The sequence below is a fragment of the Chelonoidis abingdonii genome, chromosome 10 (assembly GCF_003597395.2).
Source record: "Chelonoidis abingdonii isolate Lonesome George chromosome 10, CheloAbing_2.0, whole genome shotgun sequence".
Lineage (NCBI taxonomy): Eukaryota > Metazoa > Chordata > Testudines > Testudinidae > Chelonoidis > Chelonoidis abingdonii.
In genome coordinates this window covers 55,097,786-55,109,921 of record NC_133778.1, presented here as the reverse complement: position 1 = coordinate 55,109,921, position 12,136 = coordinate 55,097,786, and the positions used below count along the sequence as shown (strand labels likewise).

The following is a 12,136-nucleotide window of genomic DNA, read 5'->3' as shown; positions in this document are numbered from 1 at the left end:
GGTTAACTGAGGAAAGGATTTCTTTGCAGCCACAGGCAAACAGCTCAGTAGGAACAGCCACCTCTGAATGTCCCCTTAATTAAATTCTGGTATTTCAACCAGGTTACCGTGAACAATATCACTCCCCTGAAGATAACATAGCGAGATAAAGAATGGATGTTGTTTGAATGCCAGGAAACACTGGGACCATATGCTGCCAGGCTCTGTCATGCGCAATGATACCAGATTACTTGCTACTAGCATGGCGTGGTAAAGTCCTACCATGGAGGATGGAATAAGGCTGCCCTCCCCAGAAACCTTCTGCAAAGGCTTTTGGAGTACCTCCAGGAGAGCTTCATAGAGAGATCCCTGGAGGCTTTCCGCTCCATCCCCAGACACATTAACAGACTTTTCCAGTATCTGTACTGGCCGTGGATGCATCTCAAGTCCTCAGGGCAAATTAATCATTAAATGCTTTTAAACCATGTTTTATATTTACAGAGGTACACTCACCAGAGGTCCCTTCTCTGGCTTCATGGTCCGGGACACTGCCTTGGGAGGGTTGGGAGGCTATTTCACTCAGGCTGAGAAAAAGATCCTGTCTGTTGGAGAGAACGGTATGCTGTGTGCTCTCCGCAAGCTTGTCGTCGTAGTTGTCCTCCTCATCTTCCCCGTCTGCAAAATTCTCAGGCATGGCTGAGAGTACCCCCTCCTCAAAATCCATGGTTGGGGTGGGATAGTGGTGGCAGCTCCCCCCTACTCCCCAGAATTGCATGCAGCTCAGTGTAGAAGCGGCATGTTTGCGGCTCTGCCTGTAAAGTCTATCTGCTTCTTTGGCTTTCTGGTACGCTTGTCTGAGCTCCTTAACTTTCACGCGGGACTGTAATGAGTCCCTATTGTGGCCTCTCTCCATCATGACCTTGAAGATTTTTTTCAAATGTTTTGACATGTCGTCTTTTGGAACGTAGTTCTGCTAGCAAGGAATCGTCTTCCCCGTACAGCGATAAGATCCAGTACCTCCCATATGGTCCATGCTGGAGCTCTTTTCCGATTCTGGGACTGCATAGTTACCTGTGCTGATGAGCTCTGCGTGGTCACCTGTGCTCTCCACACTGGGCAAACGGAATGAAATTCAAAAGTTTACGGGGCTTTTCCTGTCTACCTGACCAGTGCATCTGAGTTCAGATTGCTATCCAAGTGGTCACAATGGTGCACTGCGGGATAGCTCCCAGAAGCCAATACCGTTGAATTGCATCCACACTAACCCTAATTCGAACAGGCAATGTTGATTTCAGCGCTGCTACTCTCGTCAGGGAGGAGTACAAAAATCGATTTTAAGAGCCCTTTATGTCGAAGTAAATGGCTCCGTTGTGTGGATGGGTGCAGGGTTAATTTGATATAATGCTGCTAAATTTAACCTAAACTCATAGTGTAGACCAGGCCTAACGGTAAGTTTATCTAAATTCTGAGGTCTCTTTGGTAAAAGGAGCATTGTATCTATGCATTTTTTTCCCTGCGATTAATCGACAGCCCTACAAATTTTCCACTGCTGTCAACTTTGGATCAGCTGCCAGCTGTTTTTTTTTTTTTTTTTTTTTTTTTTTTTTTATGCTAGCTAAACAGTCTTGTACCATAGGATCAGTGCAAAAATGTTTTCATAGTAGCTTTCAGTGGATCTCTTGCTCCACCCCCTTAATCTCCAAAGGGAATTAATTTTTTCCAGATTTAAATTTTCTATTAATCATACTTTAAATCAGTGGCTCTCAAACTTTTTTTACTGGCGACCCCTTTCACATTGCAAGCCTCTCATTGCGACCTCCCAAATAAATTAAACGCGCTGTTTAATATGTTTAACACTATTATAAATGCTGGAAGCAAGCGGAGTTGGGGGTGGAGGTTGACAGCTCACGACTCCCCATGTAATGACCTTGTGACCCCTGAGAGGTCCCAACCTCCAGTTTGAGAACCTTTTCTTTAAATCTTAACTATTTTAGCCTTTTTTAAGTCCATATAGATAATTGATCATTGATTACAGTAACTTAAGCATATCTTTTTATTTAAAAAATTAGTTTGTCATATGTACATACAGTGTTTTAAGTAAAAGTTGTTTCTTTTGATTTAGGAGGTGATAAGATTGTGGACTAGAATGTGATTAATGTTCTTTGCAGATGTTGTTTTATATGCTTCAGAGGCTTTCTGAAGTAGACGGTCTAGACTGTCTGTCTGCATTCTGTTACAGCTTTGATCCTTAATTAAAACTGTTGTACTACATTTATCATGTTCCTTTTTTAACCTTAGAAAATTCTTAACTCTGATTTTATATATATTTATATATGTGTGAGGGCAATTGTCCTAGTAAAAAATGGTGTTTAGGAGAGCTTTTATGCTCCACATATTCTGGAAGTAGCAGCAAATAGTCTTCTGCAGCCCCAAAGCCTTGAGTTGAACATTCAACTCTGTTTAGATACAGTAACGTTATTCTTAAAGTAATCAGCGGTCACTTCACCAAAAAAAAAAAAATTCAAAATGTTGCCATTATAATTTTTTTGTTCCTCCTGTACTATTAATATGCCCAAAAATATCTGACTTTTGGTTCAGTCTCTGATGGTTTGGTTTCTCCCCCTCTTTTGCGTCATCTATACTTGTGATTTTTTTGGTCAGAGCTCAGATACCACTGACCCACTTGCCTGTCACTTCTTCTTCCAACACCACCAAGACTATATTTTCTAACCCCTATTCTTGCAGTTGAAGGTGACTGAACAGCACTGCCTTCAGGCTTTAACAGTGTAAAGGGATTATACTGCTGCACTGCACGTAATGTAAGAACCTAAACAAAAAACAATTGTTAACATCAGACTACCTTTCCGAATTGGGGCTTGATGTTCTGCTTCTGTAGAATTCATATTCCACCTCTTGTGTTGGGAAGCAAGAGACCTGGATTGAAAATGGAGTTCATGTCCCCCAACTAGCAGAACAGAACAGTTTATATAGAGGGGTGGAATAAAAAATTATCACTCTTGGTGATGATTCATTAAATGCACTACTGTTGGAAATGTAGTTTGTCATCTTATGGGAAAAAAAATATTTTTTTTGGTTAGCTGCTTATTTAGAAGTACATTTAACTTTCAAATCAGTAGCATGTAAATTCTCAGTTTTAAAAGGGAGCGTTCAGTACTCAAAATTAGTATTTGAACTTCATTAAGACGTTGTATAGTCACGTGAAAAATTAAAACTTCACATTTTATGACTGTCAAAAACTGTTACAATGATCTTGTATTAACAGTGAAAATAGTGTGTATAAAAGTGATAAAATATATATCAGGATGCAATATGTATAAAGTTTGTAGGATCAAATTGTTAAAGGCCACTGTTTATAGTGCAGTAGCATCTAAACATCTCCATCAGTGATCAGGGCCCCATTGTGATAGATGCTATACAAACACAATGACCATCCTTTCCCCAGAGCGCTTACAATCTGTATGTACGGCAAGATGCAACAGATGGCTAAGACAAATAAATGACTATTTAATTTAGAAAAGGGTATTGTAAATGCATTCAAACAAGGGTGGAGAGTTAAGGTCGCATATCCGTGCTGAATTTTGGTACTGCCTGCCTTCACTGTTGAACCATGCAACATTAATACTGAATTAAGTTATTAATTAGCATTTATTACGTATAACGTTGAATTCTGTAACAATTATTATTTTGGTATTCCAAAAAAAAGACCCAGGGTGTGGAGAGCCATACTGAATGGGCAGAGCATGAGCCTGCACCTTAACTTGTATATCTAATCATGCTAGAAAAACTTAAGTCTATTTTTACTTCAGTGATCAAACAAGAAAACTGTAGTAATGAAATGCTGGCATTAAGTTTTTTTGTATTGTGAATCTCAATGAAATAAATGTGGTGGACACAATCCCCTGCAAATTTAGGAAGGGAGCACTATAACTGTTCATACATGGAACAATATAAGAGCTTGAATTTAAACTTATTTCTAGTCTCTGGAAAGTCTAGGGTCACCAGAGAAGTGTCAAAACATAATATGTTGGCTTACTTTGAACCCTTGTTCGAGTGGAAAAGTTAACTGAGGAGCAGTTTATTCCAGGTTCTTGGGCTGAAATAGGAGGAAAGATTTTCCTCTGTATTGGGGTTGTGTGATGCATCAGTGCCACCACTTTGCACCTATCATTGGGATGTGACTGAACCTCTTAACACACATATAGGGCAAATATAGAAAAACTGGGTTTGACCGTTGTTGGATTGCCACACTTGAACTGTGACTATAAGCAGCACTCTTATTTGTTTTATTATAGAACAGCCCCTCTACATGAACCATAAAGGAAAAGAAAAAGGTTGTTTATATACTAAAGTTCTCTGTGAGGAGGGTTTTAGGTTTTGTTGGTAGAGAGAGGTCTTTGAACAGTGGGACATCAGGCTGAAAGCAGATGTCTTGAGGTTCTGTTGTGTATCTCTCGGGAAACTCTTTTACTCCCAGAGGAATTCTGTGGAAAAAAATTAAAAATTCTGCACACTGTTTTCAGATTCTGAAAAATTCTTCATATTTTATTTGTCAAAATAACACAATATAATCATGCCAGTTTCAGTTATTTTGGTAACTTATTTCAAAATATCTGTCCGCAAGTGTGTATGTACCAGAATCTTTTTTTTGGTATGTATTGTTAATTTTCTTTTGGCAAATAGATTCTTTACTAGGCATATTAATGTATATAGAACTTTGAGTAATTCATTTAAATTATAATACAGAACTATATTTCCTGCACTCATCAGAAGCAGTGCAAAGGCTTGGGACTTAGAAGGGTAACGAAGATGCTGAGAGAGAGGGAAGGAGCCTGGAGTGAAACCAGAGAGTTGTTGCGTGCAAGGGGTTAGGGGGAGAAGTATGGAACAGGCGTTTTTGGTGTGGAGAGGCACAATAGTTAGGGAGCCTCCCCCATGCAGAACCTGGCTGATCACAAGACTCTCCTATTCAGTCAGGCACATCTACTGCAGTCCCTGTATCCCCCACCATCCTGATGGGTCCCTCCAGCTTCCTTCCTCATCCTCATGGATCCGTGCAGCCCTCCTCCCTGGTCCCTATGTGTACATTCACCCCACTCGCAATCAGCCCCTGGTTCAATGCTGTCACCCTCTAACTCCTGAGCCTACTAGCATCACCAATCTGTCCCTCCCGGTAGCCATTCTGAAGCACTGTCTGTGACACACACACACACACACACCCGTCTCCCAGCAGTCCCTTGTGCCCTACTCTGTCCTAACCCGGCCCATGGGCTAGGTGCTGTGATGAACTTCTAGTCCTGGCACAGAATTTTTTTCCCACACAGAAAATGCATTCTGCCTCAGAAGTGCTGCAGTTCTCCCTTTTGCCCATCAGAGGCCACTCTGGCACCAGAACAGTCTGCTGCATTCAGTTAGCTGTTTTGGCGCCACAGTGGTCTCTGGCGGGCAAAAGGCAGAATGCAGCACTTCTGGGGCAGAACGTATTTTCTGTAAATAAGATAAAATTCTGTGGGACACATGAATTCTGCGCACGTGCAGTGGCGTAGAATTCCGCCATGAGTAGGAAATGGAAACTTGTGCAGGATGGGTAATATGATAGAGCTTGATGCTCTTTCTCAATAAATAGGAAGCTGGTATTTCTCTGGTTTTAGTAGACAGTTCAATTCCCAAGCTTTTTGTTTGTAGAGAAACCCTGTATAGTCATGGACTTCTGTGTAAGTGTTCCATGGTAGAGAAGAAATCAATAACGTACCTAGTTGGTCAGCCCAGAAAAAAGATAAAATAATTAGAACTCAGTGTAATAAGATAATTAGTCAAATCTTGATATAGATCTATATAGTTTTATTTTTGAGGCAGAGAATCAGGTGGAACTGTTTTTGTCTCTCCGCATACATCTGAGTTTCCTTGGAAGCTTTCATTTCAATAGAATCATGGTAAAATATTTTTTTTTCAGTGTTAACATATTGAAATTAGATCATAAAAGCTGTTCATTGTGGGTGTTTTTAAGTAAAACAAAACAAACAAAAAAAAAACACCTGTATTTCAGGGCTCTCCTGTAAGGTTACACAAAGCCAGCCTAGTAGTTGAATAAAAAGTAACTTTCTTTTTTTTCTTCAGATAGGCCAGATTCTTCCTTGACTTGTACTTTGTAAAGCCAAGCCTTGTTGTATCTAATGGGATTGTATGGAGTATCATAATCCTAACTAGATATTGTATAGCTCAGCAGAATTTGGCATGACTGATTCTCTAGGTGAAGTAATATCTTTTATTGGACCAACTTCTGTTGATGGAAGGGACAAGCTTTCAAGCCTCATCATTTTTTCCAGGTCTGGAGAAAGAAATGAGTGTCCAAGGTAAATTCAACCAGGGACAGATTAAACATCAGTGGCTCACATGTTTATAGGAGAGTCCTTAAAATGAAGTGGGCAGTTAACACCTCCGCAGTCTTAAGAGGATGGAGGGTTAGTTGATGGCAGGGTTTGTTACAAATTGCTGCAGTGTGCCAAAAAGCCCAGTGTAAAGTCCATGTTTTTAGTGTCTAGAAGTTATGAATTTAAGCTCTCAGGCTCCTTTTTTGACAGTGTACAGGTTTCCCCTGAGGATGAGGACTGAGAGGTTTATTATGGAATGGCTTTTTTGTGCAGTGTTGAGCTACTATTCCTCTAAATATTCATGTGGTACTAGAATGAGCAAAGCAATATAATCCTGAATTTATCAGCATTAGGTTCAGCAGGATTCTGCACAAGTTTAAGACTTCAAATCAGGAAATCAGTTTAGAATATGTTTAAGAGCATCCATCTCTATTCAAGACAGCTCTTAAGTGCGTTAAGTCCTGATTACTTCAGTGGAACTTAAGCATGTGCTGAAGTACTATCCAAAATAAGGTGTTCCTGAATCAGGGTTTTATATTGGAAGGGACTTCTTGGTTAATTATATGTTTGTGGTGTTTTAACATTAAAGATGTTGAAAGTTATAGTTTCTATATCTTTATACCTTTATTTGAGACAATTAAAATCTGAATTCTGAACTTTTACAGGAAAGGTCTGAGGTGATGTTTTATAAAACAAATGTTCCCATACACAGTCTTGCAAAGAAGAATATTGTGTTGATTCATTAATAACCAACTGTAGTGTCTCTTAGACAGTACATGCTTATTGTATTGCTGGAGAATTTTGGCTGAAGCATGTGGTGTGCACTCCCAATCAATTTATCATGTCTTCATTTTTCATCTTCTTTGTAAGAATCACACTGAAGTATCCAGTATAACTGGAGAGGAGAATGTTGGCTCCTCACCTCTTCCTACTCTTTATTTTCATTGTAGGGATTGGGCTGTAAAAAAAAACTACTATGTACCTTCTGTTGGTGGGTGAGGAGAGATGATGAAATTCTGAAATGTTCACCAATGTGCAAGTTTCTTCTCCAGAGATTGTCTGGAAAGAGTGATAAGTGTCCATCACTTGTCTATGTTGTTGTTGTTTGTATGTGTAGGGAAGTAAATCACATTTTCAATTTTTTTTAACATTGAACATGAGAAATATGTTAGTGATTTATGTTGGAACTTGTGGTGTATAGATTGTGATCTGATGATGAAACAGGAGAAATGTCTTTTTAATATTTTTGTTTAATAGAATTGCAAATGGTGGTAGAAGGAACTTAGTTTCAAGAAGCAGATCCAATTGAAGAATATGGCATGTCTTCACACATGGCAGCACATGGTTGCATGGAAAAGATGTTAAGATGCTCTAGAATAAGAGTACTTAAGTTTTTTACTCTAATTCTTATTTATTCATTTAATTTGAAGACTGGGAAATTACTTCAATTAAAAACGAACTTTTAAACTTTGAAGGTTGTCTTCTACAAAATATACTCCAAATACCTATGTAATGCTCAGGAACTGCCTGAATCAGTTTCCAATTTATGTACTTATGTGCAGTTCATAAGCTCAGAATGCTAAAACAGCAGCTACCAACCAGTACTAGGAAGTCCTCAAGAACGTAACAAAAAACCTAATCAATCAGTTCCTTTCTAGTCTCTTAGGTAGGGTAACCTTTTTTTATTTCTGCTTCAGGAAGACTATATCCAGAGTCACTGCTCTTAATATTTGTGGAGTTTTTGCTCCCCTCATGATTGTCCACTTAATAGTCAGGTCATATGAGAGTAATTAGTTTATGAAGCTCAGTTTATTCTGTTTCAGGGGAATGTAAAAGATTCTAGTTCCCATTTTACACAGTTATGAAAATAAACAATGCATGGAAATTGGTGTAAAAAAAAAATCTATTACCATCACTGTCGTCATTTTGCTCTGAAACATTACTATTTTACAGTTTTATAGTGCCACCCATCACCATAATAGCTGAATGCCTTCCATGTAAAACCAATAGCAAATTCCATGGTGGACTTCATGGAGCCTCTGGCATGTCCTCCTTTTGGGGGTCAAAACTGCTTGGGATATTTTTTTTGAGGGGAGGAACTTTGAATTATGTCACTTATAGTGGACAAGCCTTTTCAAAGAAGAAGGCATTGCACCATTTCCTAAAGTTGGACAGACTCTAGATTTGCCTGATCTCTTCTGAAAGATTGGTGAGAGGATCTAGCTATGGAGTAGAGAATGTTCGTTTTGTTCTCAGCTTTTGCATGTTTCATCGTGGACTTTGAGATGTGCATTGTCCTTGAGTGTGGCTGTAATGGTGTTCAGTAGATCAGTGGGTCTTGGATATAGCTGGGGATTCATGCATTACTTACTTAAACTGCATTGGAAGCTGACTGAAAATCAGTGGAGGAAAATATTGCAATCGTTCAACGGATGCTGGCAAAACTCGTCACTCTCACCATCCTGAGGGGATACTGCTTGCCGGTCACCTACAGTGGAATCCAAACTCTCTCTCACTCAGTGAGAGGGGTTACTTACCCTTCAGTAACTATTATTCTTTTGGGTGGACCCTTCAACCCAACTTTCATCTGTGCTTTTTGGAGTTCTCGTCTCCTGTAGACTTTGACTTATGAGGGAACTGAGGGAGGGTTGCAGCCACTCGTGCCTTCACGCAAAAAGCATGAGGAGGTACAGGAAACATGCTGACAGATATGGCTCTTTTAAGAAGTGTGTGTGTGTGTGTGTCACACAAGGCATATGCACACCTTCAGTTTGATCTACTCCAACCTCTCAATCAACAGTTATTGTTGGGTAAGTGCAGATGTGAACGGAGGGTCAGATGCATTAACTTGCGGAGGTACCAATTTGCTTGTTTGTTAAAGCTGAAATCTAACAAATTAGATTTGCCTATTTGGTAAGTATAATAGACCAGTATTGGAAAGTAATGTAATGAGGATAACCCCTTTTTGAGCTGAGGATCCCTAGCTTATTGAATTTCTCTCTTACATTCTTTTCAGTTCTGTTTCTATCTTGGACAGTATTTCTCAGATCTCAGCCAACTGATAGTTGACTTAATTTGCCCAGAACCACATAAACTGTAAATTGTTGATTATTTACATAAGTGTAGCTACCACAGGCACATACTGAACACACAACATGCATGCAGTCTTGTAAATGATTAGCATAAACCAGTGTTGCAGCTCACTAGCTATATGAAGGAACAATAACACATCAGGGTTTTCTAATTGAATTGTTTACCAATTTTTCATCTCCAGTGCATTTATCACCCTTCATATAATTCTCAAATGGTGTAAAGATGCACTATTATAAATGTGGTTCCTGCTATTTCTCGTCTGGTTTGATAGAGACTAGTTTAAAACATCTCAAGCAATTGTTGTTGAAGTACTTTAAAGATCTTTTAGAGTAATATACTTGAACTAAAAATGAGAAATGTGGCTTGCCTAGTTAAAATCCAAAATATAGTTAGTTGAGGTCTTGCTAGAAAGAGTGTTTCGGTTGTTTGCATTAAACACATACAATATCTGAAATGAAAGCTTGTCACTTCTCAATCATGGTAATCCTGGGAATGGGGTGAGTCCAGGTGTCTGGTGACACTTCTGTTTTTGCAGCTTTGATGGATTTAGCAACTCCAGAGTCTACAGGTTCACTGAAGGGGGCTGCTCTCATTTCTAGTGAATGGGTGCCAAATGGCTCTTGACTTTCAGCTATTTCTCTACTATGTCCCTTGATATCCAGTAGATGGCATCAGTGTATAACAGATTTTTTGTACTTGGTTCTTAGTTGGAGGATTCTTGTTTATTTCAAATACTGTATTTTTCTATATTACTCAGACTATTAATTGGAATTTCCCCTATTCAAAGCAATTTCTTTTAATATTACAGAATTTTACCCCAGGTTAGATGCTTGTATCTATAAATAGTCTTTCCTCCTTGTGCTATGTAATCCACATTTCTAAAGTGTGGCAATCATTTGGAAAAGTAACCAAACAAATCCTTTATAGTTCCTATAAACTTAGAAGACCTAGTCATGCATTCTTTGATTTTTATATATAAGCATTTCGCCTTTCTTTTTTTCTTTTTAAAAAAAGTTTACAATAGAACAAGACATTATTTTGAAGGAAGATAACAGGTTAACCATATATGGAGAATAGTGCCCTTTCCTTGACAAAGAGGTGTGTGCAGCTTCACATCTGGGGTGAGAACTGTTGTTTGGGATTTTCTGAGGTATCAAGAAGTTTGACCTCTGGAAACTTCTTTTAGTTTTGTCTGAGTCTCATGGAAAATTATTTCCTAAGCAGTTTATTTGACTTTGCCCCTACAGCCAACCCACTCCCCCTATCCCCTCGTTTCTGGTATTTAATTTCCTATAGATGGACAAACACAAGAATCCTAACCACATTCAAACCATGTGAGTTCCTGTCTAAGAGTTTAACAGTATCTTGAAAACTTAGTTAAATATCAGCCTGGATCCCCTGGATATGTCCTTGGACAGCTAGCCTGAGCTGCTGCCTGTGCTAGCATGGCTGTACTGCTATTTTTAGCGTGCTTGCTTGAGCAGAACTACTAGCATGGGGACATCTACATGAGCTAAGACACATACCCCTTAGCTCAAATGTAGGTGAACACTATGCCATTAATTGGGTTATTTTTTCAAACTTTTCTTCACAACTGCAAGGGTTAGAAACTTTTTTAAGAGCTGAGCTAATGAAGTAATCAGGTGACCCTAGGTGATGGAGAGGTGCTAAGACAAGGAAGTGAGGCAGCCTTTGAAAACTGGGTAAATTCTGCTAACTAATGCTGTTTTGGAATTTAAGACCACCATTATTTGACTAATATTTACTGATTAAGCTCTATCCTTTAGCCAATAAAATCTTTGGTTACAGCCATATAATGAGAAGCTGTGCCAAAATTTGTCACTTGTTTGGTAAGAAATATTTTCCAGCCTTTCTACAAATCTTGACAAGCTATGCGTTGTTTGGGCTATATCATTAAGTTTAACAGAAAACCTTTGTTTTAGCTGCTATTGTTTTTATGTTTCAGTACCTGTTAAGAATGCATGCTAACTTGAAATATAGTAATGAGAAGAGAACTTGAATATTAATAATGGTATCAATATAAGAAGCTTATAAGCAGCCTGATTTTTAGTGTTCAAATGTGCTTCAGCCTTCAGAATCCAGTGGTTTAACATTAAATTATTTTTAATTCCAAATAGGTGCCATACTAGGCAGATCGGAAACACAGGAGTGCATCTACTATAATGCTAATTGGGAAAAGGATAAAACAAATCGCAGTGGCATTGAACCTTGTTATGGTGATAAAGATAAAAGACGACACTGCTTTGCTACATGGAAGAATATTTCTGGCACAATTGATATTGTGAAACAAGGTTGTTGGCTGGATGATATCAACTGTTATGATAGGTGAGAAAATTTTAACTATCTTATGTATAATAGTGCTTTAAACCAAGTTTACTGGGGGGAAAAAAAAGACTAGTTAGGAGACACGTTGTTCACTATATTAGAAGCCAGAATTTTTGAATTTAGGTGCCTACAGTTCCCATTAAATTTGTTAAAGCTTTTACTTTATCTGGCATGTTGGAAGAAGGAAGGGTGCCAGTAAGTAAAATTAAAACCTAAGAGGTTAACTAAGAGGGAGGGAGTTTGGGTGTGGGGAGGGCTCAGAGCTGGGGGTTAGGGCACAGGGCATGGCCTCTAGGAGGGAGTTTGGGTGCTTGAGGGGGCTCGAGGCA

The 12,136-nt window shown here is 38.8% G+C and overlaps 1 protein-coding gene across 2 annotated transcripts in view; it reads left to right on the top strand.

Annotated features, from left to right (window-relative positions):
• Positions 1 to 12,136, top strand: part of ACVR2A (activin A receptor type 2A) — a 115,959-nt gene that overhangs the window by 38,072 nt on the left and 65,751 nt on the right. For both annotated transcript variants that reach the window (XM_032791753.2, XM_032791751.2), the window contains exon 2: positions 11,600 to 11,807. In XM_032791753.2, coding sequence (XP_032647644.1) covers positions 11,600 to 11,807 — 208 coding nt within the window. The remainder of the gene's footprint in view (positions 1 to 11,599; positions 11,808 to 12,136) is intronic.